The sequence below is a fragment of the Cebidichthys violaceus genome, unplaced genomic scaffold, assembly GCF_023349555.1.
Source record: "Cebidichthys violaceus isolate CVI_PGR_0920_01 unplaced genomic scaffold, fCebVio1.0.p SCAF_15, whole genome shotgun sequence".
NCBI lineage: Eukaryota > Metazoa > Chordata > Actinopteri > Perciformes > Stichaeidae > Cebidichthys > Cebidichthys violaceus.
In genome coordinates this window covers 8635212-8658146 of record NW_027176318.1, presented here as the reverse complement: position 1 = coordinate 8658146, position 22935 = coordinate 8635212, and the positions used below count along the sequence as shown (strand labels likewise).

General features: G+C 42.1%; 2 protein-coding genes across 4 annotated transcripts in view; one reads left to right on the top strand and one right to left on the bottom strand.

The window, feature by feature from the left end:
* The window catches only part of dok6 (docking protein 6), a 45683-nt gene extending 27859 nt beyond the window's left edge, over positions 1–17824 (top strand). Inside the window, exons 4-8 of the mRNA XM_068709838.1 lie at positions 1649–1768; positions 4273–4462; positions 4956–5094; positions 6254–6359; positions 14235–17824. Coding sequence (XP_068565939.1) covers positions 1649–1768; positions 4273–4462; positions 4956–5094; positions 6254–6359; positions 14235–14383 — 704 coding nt within the window. The 3' untranslated portion in view covers positions 14384–17824. The remainder of the gene's footprint in view (positions 1–1648; positions 1769–4272; positions 4463–4955; positions 5095–6253; positions 6360–14234) is intronic.
* Positions 17825–17987: 163 nt separating this feature from the next.
* On the bottom strand, positions 17988–22912 carry cd226 (CD226 molecule). Of its 3 annotated transcripts, none has more exons than XM_068709836.1 (6): positions 22755–22910; positions 21708–22031; positions 21179–21559; positions 20777–20879; positions 19988–20042; positions 17988–18116 (listed from the first exon to the last, which is right to left on the bottom strand). In XM_068709836.1, exons 1-6 carry the CDS (start codon positions 22816–22818, stop codon positions 18090–18092), a joined length of 954 nt encoding a protein of 317 aa, XP_068565937.1. In that variant the 5' UTR covers positions 22819–22910; the 3' UTR covers positions 17988–18089. The 3 variants fall into 3 exon arrangements, with proteins under 3 accessions (XP_068565937.1, XP_068565936.1, XP_068565938.1); XM_068709835.1 differs by lacking the exon at positions 17988–18116 and adding an exon at positions 18123–19487 and having other exon boundaries at positions 22755–22912; XM_068709837.1 differs by lacking the exon at positions 17988–18116 and adding an exon at positions 18123–18551 and having other exon boundaries at positions 22755–22911.
* Positions 22913–22935: the final 23 nt, after the last annotated feature.

Sequence of the window (22935 nt, the reverse complement as noted above, 5' to 3'; positions counted from 1 at the left end):
GGCACTCAGAGGCCATGGTAACTGTGAATGAGAAAGCTGAATCTGGGGAGGCATGAACAAGGAGCTAAAGTGCAGAGCTGCTGTCTTTAAATGTGTGTGTGTGTGTGTGTGTGTGTGTGTGTGTGTGTGTGTGTGTGTGTGTATTTCTGCTTTTTGTTTTGTGTGAATGAGGTGCTTCAGGCAGCAGCAGACCTTTCCTTCACCCTGCAACGTTGTGTAGATCGGTCCCATTGGACACTACAGTTGATCTGACAAACAGGCAGCTGTCATCCCATACGTTTCAAGTGAATGAAGTGTAAATATCTCCACACACATATTACACAAGCATGCATTGGCTTGATTAATAGACACAGAAACCGGGTGCTGTTCCCGCGCTTCCAAACACGTCTCTGTACACATCACTGGCCATAGTTACATATCCCAGAATTCCACAGGGCCTGGAGATAAGGAGCTTCTGAAAGATGACCCACTCTGGCATTTGCCTCATTTCATACCTCCGTAACTCTCACCAAAAGCTCACACAAGACAATTGGAAATCCTCCCCATTATAAACAGTGTTGATTTCTGAGTTAACGGGAAGATGCATTGGTATTCACAAACAACAGATTGCCACACAGACTTCCAGATTTGATACATGAAATAATTTGTCTCAACTTAGCCTCCAATTAAGAAATTCAGTCTTACAATGAATGCCTCTCCCCCCTTTAGGTGCCAGCTGTCACATGTTGTAGATATAACTCCCCACACAGAGCTCAGTTCCTACCAAGACTGCTGCTTTAAAAAAAACAAACAGTAAATAATCACAATTCTTCTGATCTACTCCAAAATACAGTGAACCCTTAACAGGAATTTGCTTTCTTGCCAAGGGTTTGATGAGAAGATTGATACTGCTCTCATGTCTACATGTGCGTTACTACCGCCTTCTGCCAGCAGCCGTAACCCCTGTAAAAAACCCTCAACGGTTTAAGTATTGATTAAACAACACAAGATTGTTTTTTTTAATTAGTTAAGTTAATTAATGAGCTGCTGCTGGTCGGCAGATTTGTTGCCCCTGTAAAGAGCCAGGCTCTCCGTTTCACCCAGTTTCCAGATGTGCTAAGCTAAGCTAAATGCCTGCTGGTGCTAGCTTTACATTTAAAATACAAACATTAGTTTAATTTTTTTCATCTTACGTTCCACAAATAAGCATATAAGTGTGCATTCCGTTGAAATAGTCCATTTTTAGTAGAGGATCACTAGTTTCCGTTGTTACTGTGGCCGTATTGTTCCAGCAGACTTATATATTGTACGGCTTTGAAACTGAGTATTGGCAAAGGAGGAGAGGAGAAACCCATCTTTCACCCGTCGCTGTTGCTGAACCCATCTCCTCTTTTAATCTGCATCGAATTGATCAGATTGATTTTTCCCCTCCCTGGTTACTGTTAGCTCATGTTCTGTACATGCAGCATTTTATTCTGAAATTCCTTGGGTAATTTATGTGCATGTGTAAACAACACACTGAAAGGCAGCGCAGTTGTGGTGATATGATTTGTGTTTTATTATCTCTGCAGTGTTGGATATGGAGGTGATGTGTGTGTGTGTGTGTGTGTGTGCGTGTGCGTGTGTGTTTAATGGTGGACATGCCTTAACGCTGTACTGCTGTGTGCAGAGCTGGATGCAGAGGAATGGTGTAAGCTGCTGTGCGTGGAGTGCCTGGGCAGCCGTCTCAACGACATCAGCCTGGGAGAGCCAGACCTGTTAGCAGCGGGGGTGCAGCGGGAGCAGAACGGTGAGTGCCCAATTAGTCCCTGCTACCACCGACAGCCATTCAGGGTCAATCTCTCACACTCAGCTCGCCACCAGCGGTTAGTGGTCGCAGTCCAGGCCGGTATGTGTTAACGCAACTGAGTCCTCAGAGGGTTAGAGGAGCAGAACAGCCACTGTCCAATTAGGCCTGGCTAATAAGGGCCACGTTTTTTTGTCAATATATGATCCGAAGTCCCCTGTAACAGTCTTTAGTTACATTAGCACATGTTGGTTCAACTTCAGAAGGAAGTTCGGATGTGTGTGTGTGTGTGTGTGTGTGTGTGTGTGTGTGTGTGTGTGTGTGTGTGTGTGTGTGTGTGTGTGTGTGTGTGTGTGTGTGTGTGTGTGTGTTGAAGGAAACCTGTGTGTGTGTGAGTTAGAGCACAGGTCACAGGCTGTGGTCGGGGCTCTGTTCCAACCCTAATGAGAAGTGCTGTGCATCACTGGCTTCCCTCATAATGAAGCTTGTCACAGAGATGGATGAGATTATGGCTCCTAAAGCCACGTGAAATAAATGTGCTTCCCCCACATATTCCACTCACAGGAAATGGAAATGGAAAAGAGAGGAGACAACAGGGCGCTGCTATCACAGTGGAGCTCATTGTCTGTGTAATTTGTAAACTCGCAGAGGAAATTGAAAAGGCAAACAGGCAAAGAAGAGCAGTTTAAAGTTGTAAAAGGAGCGAGTAATTGAAAAGAATCTGCCGTCATTTCAGCCCATTTCATTTCACTCTAAGGGGAATTGTGTTCTTCAACATAACTTGGCCTCATTTTATAAAAGATATACAAGTTTTTGACTGAACTGTAACAAAACAATTCCGCTCACTTCCGTTGCAGCAGACGTTTCGTGCTCATGCGACAGTTGCAGCAGTGTGTTACGGAGACAAATTGAGTCTGTCTGCTGTCTGTATGAGTGAATGAAACAAGAGGCTTTGGGCCTGCACCCATGTTTCAATTAGTAGCCCTCCCCAAACAGCAGGGGCCGATAATTAGATCAGAGTTCATTTTCACTGTCCCTAAAAATACGCCGCACTATGACGTTGCCATTTTCTATCCACTGCAGACACATACTTATTTTGAATCATTAAGCGTAATTAGTGAGAACTAATTTAGATTATGGAGAACTCGCTCCCTCTCTTCCTCTCTTTGTCTGCCTCAGAGAGTTAGTTAATGTGAATGGGCAGATTTGGCTCCTTGATCCCAGTCTAGATCACTGAACGGCTAGTTAGACCCACTTATTAAGGTAAAGTCAGGTAAAGTGTTATACCTTTTGTATGGTTGCTGTACTCCCCTTTTGTCACATCGGATAAAAAACACAAAGGGTGAGTCAGTACAGTCTATTTAGTGTATTGTTACGATGTATAACTAAAGATACTTATTGGATAATTGCATCCAAAAAATAGCTAACTATTTGAAATGGTGAGGCAAACCCCTCTCATTTGTTTCTGCATGCAAAATGCTTATATTGTAGAAACATTATATATTGTTGCAAATTATTTAAAAGCCACGCGTTTCATGCTCCCTGCCTCATGCATCCCTCCGACACTCCATATCTCAGATAGCAGAGAGGGAAGAATGATCCATCACTTCATAAGAATTAATCCTTTATCTTAATCAGGCTCTCTGCAACCCCTTGTAGCAGCTACATCCCAAATTATTCAATTTAGGTAGCTCGTCTTTCACTTTACTTCTGGTTTCAATAAATACCATTAGATAAATTACAGCTGAAATAGGTAATCTCTAAAAGGAAGAATAATCATCTGCACCAGGAGAATCATGCGATCGCTTGTGTGCGCGCATGCATGAGGGAGTGTACACCTCTGTTGGTCCGCGACTAATCTTCCATTCTGCTGACCTTTCGTGGTTGCGGTGACTCAGCTTTTTAAAACCCCTTTTTTTGCCTGTTTTGTGCTGACCAATGCCTGCCTGCTGACTGCCTTACTCTCCCCTCTTTAGGGGCCTTGTAGGGGCCTCTAATGATAACACAGGAGGGGGCATCGCCAAACCCCCGGCCACTGCTCTGCGTCCAGAGACACAGTGTGGGAAAACAGTTTGCTCACTTTCATTGTTTTGGACAGTGTGTTTGGCTAACAGCTAACCTATTGGGTATCTGCCTCACGTTTACACCTGTATTGTCAAAAAAAAATAGACTTGAAGCATAAAATAGATGCTTTTACTTGAGGTTACACTGTGAGACGGAGCTGAGACACGCCAGCACAGAGCCGGTGCAGACATCTGCATGGATTAAAATGAGAGCGCATCTGCTGTGTGAGACGTGCGAGTGAAAAACACGTCTGATATACATTTATGTACCCTCAAAAATCTGAAGTTCTATCTTTACAAGCACAATAGTTAATAATAGTTTGCTTATATGCTCTCTTGCCAAGAGTTAGATGAGAACATTGATAACACTTTCATGACTGTACGGTAACAATGAAGACAGGATACAACAGCGAGGTTGTAACTCTAGTTTGTGAATCTTTGCAGAACGTTTCAACGTGTACCTAATGCCCACTCCTAACCTGGACATCTACGGGGAGTGCACCATGCAGATCACCCATGAAAACATCTACCTGTGGGACATACACAACGCTCGCCTCAAACTCGTCATGTGGCCGCTCAGCTCGCTGCGCAGATACGGACGAGACTCCACCTGGTTCACTTTTGAGTCCGGAAGGTGTGTGTGCGCATGATAAGAGCTTGTTTTTCCGTGTGTGTGTGTGTGTGTGTGTGTGTGTGTGTGTGTGTGTGTGTGTGTGTGTGTGTGTGTGTGTGTGTGTGTGTGTGTGTGTGTGTGTGTGTGTGTGTGTGTGTGTGTTTGAAATGTTAGCGGTGGGAGGAAAATAAAAAAAGTTCTGGAAATGTCATAAAAACTTTAACAAAGCAACTTTGAATATTGAAACATCCCGGGATATCAGCATTTGCCGCAGAGCCCTTCAGGCACTGAAGTGACAAGTGCCTCTGTGAATGTGTCTCTTTGTTTGTGTACTGTATCTACTCATGCATGTGTGTGTGTGTGTGTGCGTTTGACTTCAGTGGGGTATTATATCAATGCGCCTCTCTGTAAGTGCACACTCAACCATGCATTTTTGTAAATCAGCAATCCAAGAGTGAGCACGATCAAAGCGTGTGCACTTCTCTCTGTCTCTGTGTGTGTGTTCCTGGCGCAGGATGTGTGACACAGGAGAGGGTTTGTTCACGTTCCAGACGCGGGAGGGGGAGATGATCTACCAGCGGGTCCACTCGGCCACGCTGGCCATTGCCCAGCAGCATGAGAGGATGATGGAGGAGATGGAGAAGAGTTCCCAGGTACGTTTTTTTTACATTTTGCTTGTTTATCTGATTTGCCCACAGCAGCTCACAATGAGGCCATCACATTTATTCTAGCACTGCCAACGTTGCAAACGGCTAATAATGCGTGCGAGTGTCAGCATGCATTTGTTCCAGGAATAATTACTTAACGCGTGCATAGTGTGTGTCACTTCCATGCGCTCGATGATGTACCCTGTTGCGCATTATGCTCGACGAACCATTTGTACAAAGACTGCATCTGTAAACATATATAACGTGTTTTTGTTTGAATTTCAATGGTTTCTTCGCTGTCTGTTTGATTTAGGCTGTTCAAACTACAGTAGCATGTCATTGAGGCTGTTCACAGAATTATTTTTAGAAACCAGTGAACACCAAGGCAATAAATCATGATTTTCACATAAGATGCGCGCACACACACACACACACACACACACACACACACACACACACACACACACACACACACACACACACACACATTTCTCTCAAGGTATTGCTGCCCAGTTTCTCCCAAAAGAGCTGCCTTGGACCAGAAGCCCTCTGACACCCCACAGTCTTGGCCTCCGCTCCCTCCTTCTATCACAACACCCGTCCATCCCTTCCTTCCTCCCTCCTTCCTTCCGTCCTTCCTCCCCCTCCTCTCCGCTATCATCTGTATTCTTTATTTATGTAGGCCTGCCTAGTGTTTGATGAGCCTTGACCATATGGCCATGCTCTTGGACCCCACCACTTGGGAACATTTCCAAATGCAGCATTTACCCTCCGCTCTATAAATCACATGGATAGCAATACTAATCTGACCACTCACAGTTGCAGAATGGGTGAAAATGCAGATTTACTCGCTTTACTCAGGGTGTTTCTGTAAAATATTGACGTATTTAATACATTTCCAGCAGCAGTATGGCTCTAAGATGAAGCCTTTAGTTTAAAGCTGCAAATAAAAGTCTAAAACACATAATGCAGTGGTACAACAACATCACAGTCCCAAATGAATCCTCATCTCGCCCGCCGAACAGCAATTCAAGATTGGAAACATGACATTCAACCAGCAATATACCGTATTATGTGCGCCCTTTGTTTACCGACATGCCCAGAGCAATCCCCCCTGTTGGGAGTGGCTGACTGAGATACATTGTAAGCTTTCTGTCTCTTTCAGATCCACCCCAGAGAGACGCTAACCAAGTCCATCTCCCTGCCACGCAGCGCCTACTGGCAGCACATAACGCGCCAGAACAGCGTGGGAGATCTCTACAGTTACCAAGGTACAGGCATGAAGTTACTAATTATCATATGCGCCGTGTTGCTATTTCTTCACCTGCTTGTGTCAGCGTTGATGTGTGGAGCACTTTGGATGAGCTGGAGGAAAGACAGGCGGAGAAACAAGACAGAGGAATAGTGTTCTGGGACTAGAACTGGTGACGTGCACGGATCAGTTTTGAACCATAAAAGAATAATTTGGTTACCTCTGAATTCCAAATTAAATGTGTTTAGCTTTGAAGTCTAGATTTATCCCATAATAGACAGTTTAGATTCTTAGCTTCAGTCATAAAGAAATTGTTTTGAACTGAGTCAAACCAGTGTTTTTTTTCTGTGATAAACAAAAAACAGAGACACAGACGGACTCATAATCTTAATTCAATTATATGGGACAAAATAATGTGCGAGTGTTATTGAAAGTAAATGAGTTCATGTCTGTACAAGTGTGTGTGTGTGTGTGTGTGTGTGTGTGTGTGTGTGTGTGTGTGTGTGTGTGTGTGTGTGTGTGTGTGTGTGTGTGTGTGTGTGTGTGTGTGTGTGTGTGTGTGTGTGTGCGCGCGCGCGCGAGAGAGAGAGAGAGAGAGAGAGAGAGAAAGACGGATAAATGTCACTCCAAATACATTGATGTTGCAGCAGGTGCTCTACAGCTTTCAGGCTCAGCGCTGTATGTCTCCCCTGAGCACTTCATTTACACATGGAAGGGTGTTTTAGTTTGTGTGCGTTAACGTCTAGATGTAGACCAGAGGCAGAGAGGTGATTAGTGAGCTGATGAGATTACTCTCTGTCCATGGTATTAGTTGATTAGTAGTCTTATCTGAGGATTATGGGCCTTTTGGCTTTCACTGATAGAGCAAAACAGAAAGCCAGGCAAAGATGAAAGTCACTCTGTCGTCATCATTTTCTTTTGAAAACCTAAGGCTGGATTTATTTATTTCTTCACTATCATTTAATTGTGGCCTGATAAGCTTTAAAGCAAAATATGTCTTCTATTCCAAACATCAACATGTTTTTTACTCATTTACACTAAACAGAGAAGCTTCTACCTCAGGGTCGTTATTTATAGGCCCGGTCTCGGTTAAACTCCTTTTCTTTTTTTTGAAACTCTTCCTTGCCAAACTTGGGTGAGCAGAGGAACTTCTCTCTCATCCATCACCCTGGCATCTCCTCTGGTCCTCCCACGCTTTCTCTGCATCGTCTGTCCGATTCAGAGTAACCCTCCACCTTCTCCTGCTCATACACATTCAGCGCTACCGCCACCCCCCCCCCTCTCCTTTCCCATGAATAAATTGAATGCATCAGTGTGTTTGAGGACGCAGCGAAAGGTCTCGTCAGACAAGGGGGACGACAAGGTGATTCTGGGGAGCGACAGGAGTTTAACTCCTGTTGTGACACGGGATGTTTGGACTGTGAAAGGCGTGTCAGGAGAAGCTCACACGCGTCGGGTGTTGGTGCTGCTTTGAACATGGCTGCGGGCCAATCTCAGATGGGGGAGAGCCATATAGAGTAATTGCATCGATTCTTCATTGGCAGAAGGTCTCGACCTCCCCGGAGCTCTTTCACGTGCCGCGTGTGTTCACTGTGCTGCTCTTTGCACTTTTAGCATAACCTTATATGTTGAAACAGCACAAAACACACACTGCGTCTTTAGTAGGGATGCAACTGATTATTAATAGAGTATTTAAATATATATATAGATATGAACCCATATGAGCTGCATCCAGATTTTTCGCAGTGATATTTTACCTCTCACAGAATTGACACTATTTGCCACAAACATAACACCACATTTTTTCTGAAATAAGAATTTCACGCAGACATCACACACACTCTGTGGCGGTATTGATTCCCCAGATTTCAGCTGATCGGGAAGAAGCCCGAGAACTAGTTCCCAACCACATAATACAGAAATATTTACTTGGAGAAAAAAAATAAAAATAAATCACGCAAGTGCCTTCACAATAATAAAGAAATGCCTCCTTAATAATAAAGACAATATTCCTCTTTGATAATAGAAGTTCATATGAAGGGAGTTTCAATGAAAATAAACCAGATAAAGCCTGCAGGTGTAAGGTTATCGTGAGGCTAGAACAAACTCTTGGCAAACAGAAATAAGGTCTGCACTGATGCAGGTGACGTAGTGGAAAATGTGTTCCTCAATAATCTCTGTTGAAGACCAACATATCTGGCAAATGAGGTTTGCATTAAGGCGAGGAAGGATCATAGTGCCCTGAGTGTGTAATTCCCCACCTGTCTTAAGCCCTAAGGAAAGGGCTTCGCCACACCCTGATTGGCCAAGAGGGGAAATGCACCCAGCTGTTGTCAATTCTTAATCAGCAGCCTGTTCCCCCCCCCCCCCACACACACCTTGCACAACAGGTGATCTAAATAAACCTCCAATCAACACAGGGGAATCATGTCATTCAGCTAAAATGAATTGGGGGAAAAGGGAAATAATAGCAAGAGGAGGATACATTTTAATAAATCTGTTTAAAAATCATAGAAAATTCATCAGAATCTAAATGTGTCTTTAGTATTAATAATAGCTATTATGGCCATTAAAGATAACAAAAAAATAATAATTACAGAGTCGAAGGAGAGGGGTAATATTCCGAGTCATACGTTTTTGAGAAAAAAGCTTTTTTTCGATGCTCCTAAAGTAATGTTCTTATGGTAAGGATTACCTCTGAGCGAGGCGAAGGTCCCAAAAGTTACATTAACACATTTTCATTTTGGTTTTATTTTATGAACATAATGCCGACATCGGTATGCATTGTACTGTATCCTCATGCAGGTAAAGGTCCTGAAAGATACATGTCTCTGTTCTTTTGACATAAATAAATACTAATGTTGTAGACGTTACAAGAAAGTAGAGACAAACAACTTATTTTTTTATTACACAACGGCGTGTCTTATTTCAGCATAGCTAGCACTGAAATAACAACCGTTGAGAAGACTTGAGTCCGAGCACACCAAGGTACCATATTACACACTGACCATGTCCAACTGTCACTGTGTCAGTGTGTAGTGAGACCACAAAAAAGGAATATAACATAACTGTTTGTTGAAACAGATTATGATGACTAATACCCTTGGAGTTTGCTGGGAATGCCCTGCTCCCCCATCGATAAACTGGTTGAAAATGGAGGGATGGATGTAATTACAGTCCGCTACAGTATAACACACTTTCTTGTAAATTTACCACTTCAATCTTAAAAAAATCTCCAAGTTTTTTGCTTGTGAATTTACGACTTTAATCTTGGAAAAAAGTTTTTTATCACCTCCTCCCCCAGCTCCGTAATCATTTTTTTTTTCACCTACACTGGCCCTAATATGCTGTCATATAAAGCTGACTGATGTCACACTGGGGTGATTTTTACCTCATTATCTGATATTGAGGCATTAGCGCAACTTGTCAGGTGGACAAAAAGTGACGAGTTGAAGTTAGTGACCATCTCAAAAGTGCACGCAAAATGGCAAGAGAGCTATTCAGAGTTTTACCAATAGCTTTCTCGTTGTCTCGCCACCACCCCATATAAAGGACAGATGAGATGGTGTGACGCCAGAACACTTTGAGAGGGACGCTGAAGAAGTCAATTGGTTATTAAGAAAAATGGAACCCGAGAAATTCATTAAAACTACATTAAAGTGAAGCAAAAGAGCACCAGACAAATGAAAGCTGCAGCCTCACACCAAACCATTTTAAGGGCAAGCACCTAAATCACACAAAATAGTGAACAAACCGTTTCTTTACTTAACATTTGTTTTTCCAAGATAGTCCCATTGAGATCCCTTTTTCCGAGGGAGTCTTGGCCAAGACGGCAGCATAAAAGTGCAAATAACAGACTTGCACATAAAAGCACAAAGAACAAAACTGCTAATTACATCATCCAATGAATTTGCGGTGTCGTTCGGTAATAGGACAAATGCATTCAGTATTCTAAAAGTTCTCCAGATGTTGCACAATTCCTCTGTTACTGCTGACATCATCACAATTTATGTATAGGCACTCATATATACCAATGAGCACACCATCAATAATAAAACGTAATTTACTGCAGAACTCCCTTACCTTTCTTCTTCCACATTAGCAGGGCCCCGCCCCTCCCTGCTGAGAGGACATAATTAGACAAACCTGTTTGCACTATCACTGATTGAGCTGCTGAGCAGCGAATCTACCCCGACATCCCAGGCAGCAACCAAGAAACATCACAGACCCAAACAATAGGGTGAACTCAACTCAACTCAATTTATTTGTCTCTAATAACGACGATATAAGCAACAATTATTTGGTTGCAAATAGAGGTAAGAAATCAGGACCATGATGGCTGGCTGCCTTTGTTCTTGGATTCATCACTGGGTGCGGGATGAATATCCAATCAGCACAGTCAATTTGCTGAGTCATGCTCGGGTTGCTTTCAAATACCCTGCGGGTCTGAGGGAATAATTAAGGAACACGTTTTTTTGTCCCGTTGAGGTTTATCCACCTATTTGTTTATTTCTTCGCCTTGATTAAAGGGGGACCTGGCAGCAAAGAACAAATAACTTCTTTATTTTCATATATTTCACATCTGCTCTTCATTTGTCTGGAAACGTCTCAAAAACACATCCCAAAAGCCTTGTTTGCCGTAATTGAAAGTAATAATTGTCAAGTGTGTTTTATTTCAAAGAAACTGAGTGATATGGTGTTGAAAAAAAATAACAGTCAGCGTTGATCATGGTGCTGTATGAAACAAAATCTGCCCGTAGTATTCACCTTTTTAAGTAAAACCAAAGGTAGGTTTTTTTAATCTCCAGAAATAATACAATGTATACTTTCGACTGCGTCCCACCTCTACTCTCCTAATGTTATTCCCTCTTTTGCATTTCAGGGATACTGCTGGGGCTCTCTGAGTTTGCTGATGCATAGAAATAAGTGCACTTTAAAGTTTTTCGAGTCGAAAAAGCAAGGCGCAACGCCTGTCGGAAGTGGTTCAATTACCAATATTGGAGTGGAACAGAGACAAGAATACCTGTATTTCTTCCCGGATTCATTTTTATGTAATCCATTGCCTTCACTCTCTCTCTCTGCATGTCATTGTGCGCCACAGTTTAGTGCCGTATCATTAGCAATTCTAATGGAATGGAGCGCTTTTCTGAGTTTGATCGGCTGGGAGTGATACGAGGGGATTTTGCAGAGAGGGAGCAAGTATCAAAGGCACAGGGACAAGATGATAGGAGAACAGGATGATAACACTATCTTATCTGCAACAGGCGACAAGGAACATAGTAGACGGGAGATGCAAAAAAGTGAATCGCATGAAAAATTCATTGCAGCCAGGTAAAACTGAGTTCAAATCTTTCTCGGTTGATGTTCGGAAAGTTTTTAATCTCAGCCATCGGCTTGCATTATTTGAAACTCAAATGAACTGACCCAATCTTCAGGTCGCATTGGGCTGATCTTTGATAGTGTGCCGTTGCTCCTGTGGCTGATTTAACACACTAAAGACACAAAGCTCCATGTCACCAGCCTTGCATAATCCAGAGTTCGTGGTACACAGCCTCCTCTCTCTCTCTCTCCTCTCTCTCTCTCTCTCTCTCTCTCTCTCTCTCTCTCTCTCTCTCTCTCTCTCTCTCTCTCTCTCTCTCTCTCTCTCTCTCTCTCTCTCTCTCTCTCTCTCGTTACAGCTGTTACTAGGATGCCATCTGGGTTATCGCACTGTGAGGAGGAAAGGTGCAGACAGGTGTGTGGGTGTGTTTGTGTGTGTACAAGCATTCATGAATGGCTGCTTGTGTGTCCGGGTCCACCATTGTATCTGCTAGTGTGTGTGTGAGTGCCCTCCCTGCGTGTCCTGTCTGCTCCGGCCCAGCAGCTGCCACCCCAGGCCAGATAGGATGACATGACCTTCCGTGGTAATGAAAAGGCACTGACAAATCACTGTCTGCTTCTCATAGGGATGGAGAGGAGGAGGGATGTTGACACCGCCCCCTCTCTCTGTGTTTTTATTACTTTTTTTTTTTTTTATTTGCCAGCGAGCCTACATTTGCATCTCCAAAAAGCGTGACTCTCGTTGGGGGTCTGGCATCGCACAACAAACGCTTCCGTTTACGACTGAGGAGATGATGAGATCTGCTTCGCCCTCTCGGCCTGCACTGGGCTCCCTGCCTCCTTTTTTTTTTTTTTTTTTTTTTTCAGCCCCAAATTGGCCTCGGTTGGGGAGAGGGATTGTCTTGGCAAAGATGTGAAAAGGACATGCCTGGTTGCGCACCAGTCTTTTCGGCAATCTATTAAGTACAACGTGGAGAGAAGGTGTCCTCTTTTTTTTAACCTGCAATGTTTTGTTTTTTTCTAGAACATGGACTGAGCTGTATTTAATACCTTAAGCCGGAGCCTTATCTCATTTTCCTTAATTTCAGGGAGTGGAGGAAGGGAAAGCCTAGTGGACAGAGGTGTGTGTGTGTGTGTGTGTGTGTGTGTGTGTGTGTGTGTGTGTGTGTGTGTGTGTGTGTGTGTGTGTGTGTGTGTGTGTGTGTGTGTGTGTGTGTGTGTGTGTGTGTGTGTGTGAGACTCACCTGTTATGGCAGGTACCATTGTGGTCTCATCCTCACACCCACACCAGCCGCTCTGCGCTTCCACCTGCAAGCTGTTACCTGAACTCACACAGGAAAATGCTTTTTTTCTGTGCTTTTTCCTCCTCCTCGTCTTACTTTACTTGTGCGTTGTTTCCGTTCACGCACGTTTCCGTTAAACTCTCTGTGGCTCTGACACGCATCCACACAGCCGCTTGACATTGCTTGCCAGGCTGACTGGGTCATGTTTTATATTCCACGCCGGGGTGAGTTGGCAGCGCGACTCGCGGTCTGAGCCTGATTCCCTGCGGTGGCGGCGTGACTGCTTGGTGCTGCTGAATAGACACACGCAGAAATATATTGTGCGTGTGTGTATGTGTGTTTGCCGTATTATGAATGATTTGCACGGCTTAAAATCGTATTTGTTAATAAGCACTTCAGCACCACAAGCAGAAGAGAAAATGATCTCCTTGTCGATTTTTGTCAATGTGGCCTTGGAAGAAGACGGCTTATAGAAGACAAAGTCAAATTTTAATTTGCTAATCAAATTTCAATTAACCTCTGGAGGTAAATTGATTTGAAGTGTATTGACCTGCAGCAACTTGTCTAAGCCAGCCGTGCTAGTTGGTACCATACATGCTATACGTTGATAACGGTACTGTGTTAGGTTTTTGCGCCTCCTGAAATATTAATCACTGGCCACTTCCTCCTTGTTCAGTACATGATCAGCAGCCTGCCAGCCACTTTATCCTCAACCTACCTCGCCGTGCACGTCTCCAAACAGCATTCTAATATATTATTAATGGTCTCACAGTTGCACAGAACAGCCCTCCACCCACAAGTATCCATTACTCCCTCTCAGCACAGTTAACCAATATGAACTGCAGAACAAATTGGTCCAATTAATTTAAATTAAGGTGGAGATGGAGAGAGCGGGGTAAAGAGGGGAAACAGCAGACAGTCCGAAAAAATGAGACGGTACATCAGTTTGTCTTTTATTTGAGGTGAAAGGTTCAAGGTCCATCAAACTATTGCACAGTTTATATATGATATCTATTTATATTTTTATGATCTGAGAACCACATACATCACAGAGTTTTAAAAGGTCATTTTACATAAATGAGGAATGCCAGGGTTATTCTTGTAATCTTCATTTGTATATGAAGGCATCAGCGTGGACTGTAGCTAAGCAACAGTTGTACCATAAATATATTGTCTAAGAAAACAGGACATGTTGTGGAGAAGGAAGGTCGCGTTAAGCGAGACGGATGAACTTATTTCATTCTGCTAAAAAGAAGCGCTTCATTTACACTCTCTCCACTTATTTTCCACAGGAAGCGGCCTGACAATGACTTTTATCCCTCGAGCTCAGACGTTCCCCAGCTTTCTGTCTGATGAACAGGAGGAGATCCAGCACCAGGAACAGGCACCGTCGCCCTCTAGTGGCCCTGAATCCAGTTGCAGCCGGAGACCCCTTCAATGACAAAGAGACTGATCCACCAAAACAGGACACTTTCCCCACCACTGTAGAGAGGATGTAGAAATGTGTATAGTGACATGTGTAATATATTATTTCCTGGTGATACTTAAACAATAGTGTCAACTGTAGAGCGAGTGACACATGACAAGGGTCCTGAAAAGGACCTTTTTGTGTGTGAGGTGTGCGACAGCAGCAGTAGCTTCAAAGATTGCACCAAAAATCCTGTAAGTGTAGTTTGAATGTGTTTTATGTTGTCATTATGCTGTTAGAGCCAGCAGGACCTCCTTTTTTTCTTTCTTTAATCACTGCATTACCTTAAGAAGTAAGAGGTACAAACACACTGAGGCCCATTGTAAAACAGTGTTTTAAAAAAAGCCTTTGTTCTGCAATTGATGAAATCACACAAGACTCATTCCAGCAATGTGCAGCCTCAGCAACCATTCTAAGAGAAACTCCACCATTTTTGACACATAATCCTCCCAAACTCACTGTACTTTGCTCCCTCGCTAGAATGTGAAATTGGTCAATGTCTTACATAGAAACAGTAGACTTAGGTGGCAGTGATGAATCAGCGAAAGCCCTTAATCAGTTACAACCAGCAAAGGGAAGAAGTCATTCAGAAATGAAACGATATGTGGACCGTCATGCTAGAAAATGCCACCTTCTCACAGCCTCTACTTTAAACTGCCAACCATACACTACACTAGCAGATCAGTGTGATTTGAATAGCTTCCGAGCTCTTCTCCAGCCTCATAACTGGTTCATTATCAAAAGCAGAGAAGCGAGATGTTGGTGACCCGATGGGGAGAGTTAAACAAAAGCAATAGTACATCATGACATGGGACTCAGATGTGGATCGTGGCAACAAAATCATGGTGATATTTGCCCAGCTGGTATTTTCATAATAGATTCAAATTTAGAACAAAATATTAGCATCATGAGTTGTATTTCACTGAAGCTGTGGTCATTAGAATACACAAAATAGGGAAAAGTCATTAAAGGAATAGTTTGACATTTTGGGAACTTTCTTGTTGAGAATTAGATCTCATCTAAAACAAGTTTTCCCAGATTGTGCAAAAATACCTTCATAGCATTTAGTTTCATCATTAGCAGCTGTATATAATCTAGAAAGAAATGCTATTGGTGGTGGTTGTCGCTGAAATCAACAGAAAACCTATCAAATATTTTCAGTAAACTCTTTCTGTGGCATTTAAGTGACATTTTTCACAGAGTCAGTGACGATAGCATTGTCCTCCTCGAGTAAGAAGTGCCTTCCGACACAGACCGCAGAGTGTGAGAGCTAACCAAAGCAACGTCTTTGGGTTTGAGTTTACAATGGTGGACAGAGTTTAGCTCTGTAGCCTACCTTCAACACATTTTTGAAAAGTCTTAAGTTCCTCTTAAATACTGTCCAACCAGCTTTGAAAGGCCATATCACCCCGAAAACATTTAGCGAAACCTAACCAGAGCTCTTTTAGAAAGTTGAGAAAGTGGTTTTTCTTTTACGTTACGTTATGTTAAAGAAAGGCAAGAATCCAGAAATTCCAGCAGCAACTATGAAATTAAAAAACGATCCACTGACAATCAGTTTGAGGCAGCAAAGCAGTCCTTTAATGTCAAATATATCTGAATGTGTTTTGTTGTTGTTGTTGTTGTTGTTAAAAGATTCCTGTAGAACTGGAGATACAAGTACAAGCACTTATTTTGTGTTGAAGTTAAGTTTCGCAGTCAGGCACTTTATTTTGTATATTGTAATTAAAAGAACTCAACCGTCCTGATAATTTGAGCCTGGAACAATGTACCCATCTATAAATGTGTCTGCATCACAGAGCCCATTGTAACAGTATGCAGAAGGACAGTTGTTGACATATCTGGCCACATTTCTGCCCTAGTTGTCCTGAGTCTTAGCTCAAGTGTGGTTAATACATGTATGTATAATAGTTCCACTACATCTGGAGCACTAGAGCAAAACTGAGGAGACTGGAGAAAGTTGTAGTTGACCGTTTATCATTTGTACATTTTGTTCTTTATGTAGCCATTGACTTGTTTGTAGGTATGACGTGTTTGATTTCTGTCATTGTTACTACAGTAGGCTTTATGATTTTGTTTATGTCCATCACATGTTGTGTTCTGGTACTGTCAGATTATGTGTTAATAGCACTTTGAAAACATTGAGTGTAGGACTACAGTTTTCACTAAATGTACATATGTAATGTTTTTGATGACAAACAGGTAATAAATTGAATGTTCTATCATGTATCAACATATTTTATATGCTAATAGTAATGTTGAATGCATTTGTGGAATTGCCAGACATCTTGGGAAATACACGTATTTGCTTTTTTGCCAAGAGATACAGAAGAAGATTGATTCTTCTCTTCTATAAATATGAAGCTAGAGCCAAGCTAGCAGCCAGTTAGCTTAGCATTAGCACAACGTTTTGCTGCAGGGTAAACAACTAGCCTGGCTCTCTCCAAAGGTAAATCTGCCTACCAGCACCTCTGAAGTGATGAAGTAGTATAAACGTCTTCTCACCAAACGCAAATAATTTATGCGAATAAATCCCATGTCAATAAAAAAGAAAAGGTCTATCTCTTTGAGCCATATAGAGATCATATTTCACAGTGCAGGATTGTTTTGAGTGCGGCTGGTTGGATTTCTGCAAATTATGGACGGCAATTAAAATCAAGCCAGCCCATAAAATAATGACTTTTGCTCCCTTAAATCAAAAGATTTTCTCGCACGTCAATGTCATAAAGGCCCAGTCACACGAGCGAATGAAGGCAAGTTGACGTTACCTGTCGAGGTGATATTCACGCTGAAACGTTACAATGCTTCACGCTGGAAGCAAATGTTTATTTTTTATTTCTTTAGCACCACCAATACAAAATGAAACCACATTATAACTTTTCCACACAGTATTGCATACTTTGAATAATAGCCAGTGGGTAGAGTTGTGTTGTTTTATTATAGTAAAAACAACGATGAATCGATGATTGTGTGTTCTTTGTTTCGTTGCTTGTGTGTAAAGGCCTTTTACTATTTCTTGGCTGGGCACATGCAGGAACTTCCTGAAGCATCTGCTGACTACAGGATTCCAGGAAGTTACTGCTCCCAGCCAAATCACAAATTGTTATTTTTACACATTGTACAGATTAAACAAACAAAATTCAACATAATTAGTGAGCTTCTCCCGTGCTGTTAACCATGCTGCTTTCCCCCGATTACAGTCTTTATGCTAAGCTAAGCTAACACACCGCTTCATATTTACCTTACAGACATGCAAGTGGTATTAATTCTCTCATCTAACTCTCGGGCGGAGAAGTGAATAAGCAAATTTCCAGAACTGAAGAATTCACGCGAAGATCATTTGGTTTCCTAGAAATAGATTTCACTTTCACTTTTCTGATTTGTTTCGTCTTATTCACAGGAAATAAAGAAGCTAGTGGCTATGACATTGTTTTATTTATACCACATGGGAGTCATTTACAGTCACACACATCAGCTTCAGTATTGCTGCTAACACACACAGCATTACAAGTATCACACTCAAATGTACAGTTGCAGCTTCTACTGGTTTGCCGGAAACAGCAAGATGAGACATTGAAGGTATAAACTTGTGGTTCCAAACTATATTGTCCCTTCATGTTCCACATTTCTAGCTTGTCCACATTTGTCTTGTTTCCTAGCAGGATAGCCTGCATATCCATTACTGCCTCTGCCACAGCCTCCATTTCTATGGAGATAAATGAATCACATTACACATAAACAATACACAGCTTAATAGCACTACCATAAACCTTAAATATTGATTTACTGAAGCCTATGGGCAAGCTTAGAAAATCAAACAAAATAAATACGACGTGGAAGACTTGTGACAGCTTATCATAAAAAATGACTTCTTTTTTTCAATTATATTTGCAAAACGCAGAGTGAAAAATGAACCAACACATTCATCAATAAACAGTTGATAGACAAAGTATAAGGAGCTGTAAACTAAAGCACAGGATTATCTAATTAGAGTTTAGCTTTCACAATAAGAGCATGCTGTAACTAGAATGCAGCCATCCTAGACGGAGAGCCCTTCGGGGAAAGCGACAGTCTCAAGTGATGGTACAGTGCTGAGTGACTGCCTCTCTTTTCCGTTAGATGATTAGACACCATTGTCAAGCTTTGAATGGAAACCAGGAGGGATGAAAGTAAAAGGAGAGCAATTACACAGGCTTTTGTCAATCGTTTTACTCGGGGGTTGGGGAAGTGAAAGGAATGATTATACAGGCCTTTGTCTGCTTTTTCTGCATAACGGTTACTGTCAAATATTGTTTTGCACAAAACAAATATTTCCTCAACAGTAATTATGAAGTACATACTACATTTAATTAGTGGGAGCAGGGTAGAACACAAACAAACCCGTCAGCTCTCTGAGACTCACATGAGCGCCAGGCTTGTTAACTCATGCCAAACCACAGTGTGAATATTAATCAGTGTGATCCCTCCCTGCTTCTTATTGAAAAAAAAAAAAGAAGAAATGATTAGAATCAGCCCAATGTCAATATATGTTCAGTCAGAAAAGGTCTTCAGACGGCTTCACTTTTCACACACTTTATTGTGTTGTAGAAGTGACAAGCCGAGCGAGACCTTTCTAAACTATGTCCAATCAATGCAATTTGCCACAGGTGGACTCCAATCAAGCTCTAGACACATCTCAGGGATAATTAGAGCAAACAGGATGCAGCTGGCAACAACTTAAGAGTGCCAGAGCAAAGGGTCTGAATACTTTCTTCACGTCGTCATTATGGATTATTGAGCTTAGATTGATGGGCAAAAATGGCAAATTTCATCCATTAAAAATAACATCTACAACACAATAAAGTGTGTAAAAAGTGAAGGGGTATGAATGTGTTCTCAAGCCAGTGTACATGAATCTGCTTTGTTTGGGAGGAACTACACAATACATCATATTTATGTACGCTCATTTATCACGAAGCTGACGTTTGGTTTTGTGTGATCGCACAGTCTGTAGGTTGGCATAGATCGGGCAGTTTTTGATCTGCCTGGACTTCTTTGCCACCCTGGGACACAGAGAGATGTTCTCATAGAGGTTTAACTGTAAATATGAGGTAGATTGTATTAGTATATGTAGTGTTAGACAAGGAAATGTCACAGATGATAGAGCTTGGCAAAAAGTAAGACAATGTCAGTCTAAATGGGCGGAAATATGCTTTTTATGATACTTACCTCATTACATGACACTTTTTTTACATCACAAAGACTTAACATATTTTATTCAACTAATTTATATTAAGATGAATTAAATGTCGTATAAGGATTACTTTAAAGAAGTAATCATTAGTTAATGTTTCAATTTCAATTTCATGCATTTCACATCCTGACAAGTTGCTCTCTTCACCGTGAGTTGATGTAAAGCAGCGTTAGTTCAGTCAGCAAGCATGAATAAAGTGGAGCAAGTTACATGATGACAGAATGTGCTTAATAAAGTGTAACGGTTTTATAATTGAGTGCGTGTCTGAAAAGAAGGTAAGGGAGGGCCTTAAATGTGTCAAGCGTCAAGACAAGAGTAGATATGATGACTAATGTGAGGCTCACCTCTCTCTGAGATGGGTGCAGTTTGACTCTGTACTCCTCTCTCCTGTTCTTCTTCCTGTCATTATTGTTGGACAACAAAAAAACAAAAAGGTAGGATTTTTTTTCAGGAGTTGGAAATTTTAGATGCAACCCTCAGCTAAGTATGTAAGTATGTCGATGTCCGTCTGTCGGTCAGTGCTCCGCTTTGGTTTGCTTTGGACTGAAATATCTCAACATCAATCGGATGGATTACTATGAAATGGTAAGGTTGACCTTAACCCTAACCCCTCATTACCCTAACCCCTTCTCCATTCATTGTCCCCAGAGGATGAGTCAGATAAATCCGAGGACAGAAAAATATACATATTTCTACCTGGACCTCCCAATAATCTATGCTCTAGCACCACCATGAAGATGACATTTTTGTTTTTTTTCGTGAAATGTCTCAACAACTACTGGATGAATTGGCATTCAATTTGATGCATATTGTGCACCACCAGAGGGTCAAATTATCTACTATTTCAACTTCATAGATTGGCACAAACTTTAGTTCAGACATTCATGGGTGCTAGACAATAAATCCTTACAACTAGGTAAATTCCATGACTTTTCCTCCAGCCCCACCATGATGCTAGAAGTTTGGGTTTTGACTGAAATGTCTGGACCACTACAGGATGTCCATCCTGTAGTGGTCCATGAAATCAGTCACATATAGTACATATTACATCTGTCAATGAATAGACCCATATGTACACAATCAATATTTGTGTTTTGCTTGCTAAAGATATATCCCACATTGTGGGATCTTACCTGTGCTTCACTGCTAGTATAATGATGGCAATGAGTAGAATAAGCCCAGCAGCTCCAGCCCCGATGTAAATATACATCATGTACACGGATAGGCTGAATCCACCTGAGAATGAGAGAAAATACTTGTGGTGTTCGCTCATGACATCACACCAATGCATGCATGTAGTGTGCAGACACACACATCTTCCTAATGTATTCAGCGACGTTCCACAGGATGTTGTGGTTTCAGCAGGTGTGAGTCTGAGTTTGCTGCATTATTTGAGGTTGTATTGTATTAACTACGTTTCATCAAGTATCCATAAATCATTTAAAGTATGAGAAATGACTCATCACCCAAGCCATAAGGCCATATATACAGTATATATGAGTATTTTAAGTGCTGCATGAGGTCTGTCTTTGTACCTGGAGGGGGTACAGTGAGCAGCACAGTGGTGGTCCGCGACCCTGCATCTGTGCTGAAGCTACAGCGGTAGAAACCGCCATCTTCTGGCACCACACCTGTCAGGTGCAGACTGACATCCAGGCTGTCCGCACAGCTGACTCTGCCCCTGTCGCTGTAGTCCTCGCTCACCAGGCCCCCTTCCACCTTCTTACACACTCCGATGATGGCCCAGGGCTGGCCATGCGGCATCTTCTCCAAAATGACCTGGTAAATGGTACCGTTGTGCTTGTGGTTACAGCTGATGGTCACGTTGTTGTTCGGCTCTGCCACCACCTCTGTGTCCGTCTCGATCACCTCTGGACCGGGGGGCTCTGTGCCGTTGTTGTCCTCTGGGGGCTCATCTGTAAACACGGGAAGGTGGATGACACAGGAAATAGCTCGTCAATAAAATCTAAATGCGTCAAGGAAATGAAATAATCTATCAAGTTTCATTTCCAACATCATTGTGATTAAAAGACTTCCACCTCAGTATTTTCTCACATCTTTTACCTAAGTCTTCCACCTGAATGTTCTTTGTCCAGGGGCCTTGAGGGAAGGTCTGAACAGAGCAGTGGTAGACCCCGATATCCTGGTGAGTTACGTTCCTCATGGAAATACTTCCATCCATAGGCGTGGTCCTCAGGAACTCTATCCTCTCCCGGTAATGGTGAGAAAAGGCCACTCCATACTCTGGATGGAAAATGGCTACCGGATCCTTGTCTGGTACTTTGGTCCAGGACACCATGCTGAGGTTGCCGTCCCAGGGGCACAAACAGTTGAGAACCATCCCTTCCTCCAGACGGACTGAAACAGCCTCCATCTGCTGGACAGCGCCTGGATAGAGTGCATGTTTCTGTTCAATCACAATCTAGAAATCATGACTCTGTTAAAGATACAAAACGATGTAAATAAAAACCAGTAAATCACCTACAAGAATAACAATGTGTAGGATTTTAATATTCTAAAACAAAAACTAAGAAATCATGTTTACACCTTTGTTACATAGCAAAAAAAAGAAGACATGTTTCCCCCCCCTAAATCTTCCCTACTTGAAGATTAACACAGCCATTCACAGCTATGAGGCCATCCCTCGGTTAATGGTAATTAAGCTAATTTGAGCCACTACACAAAAACACATCTGACAATAGTTGGTGATCAAGCTTCCAAGTTTTCAAAGCCTTTTATCCGAGCTGAATGACAATTGATTTCAAGTCCAGTGATGCCCTCGGGAGAGTTCTGGCAGGTTTAGAATAATAATGTCTTGCAAAACTCACAATAACAAGCTTTCCTACCATCTTCTCTGCCAATTAAAAAAACTAAACAAATAATGGAATAAAGGAATGTTTAGTTGTAATTACTGATTATGAATGAAGTATTATAAAATGATGAAACTATATGAAAGGTATTTCGATAAATTAGACTCACTTTTCAGAGTAGCCCACTGAGAGACAGTGAATGCCACTTTTCAACTTTCAATAAAAGTGTGGTCTTGTGACACATTACCATTCATGAATCTACTATAAACTATAAAAAAATATAAATATATCAACTCCATACCTTTAAGAAAAGGAAGAAAGATGAGTACCACGAAGTACCAGTGGTCCTTTTGTACAGCTTCCATCTTGCCCCACCGAGGGAGAATGAAAGCTGCATTGATGAGACGAGTCGAGGGGCGACCGAGCTGCACTTCCTGCTAGCTCTCTGGCTGCAGGGGAACACTTGAGCAACTGGGGCACTT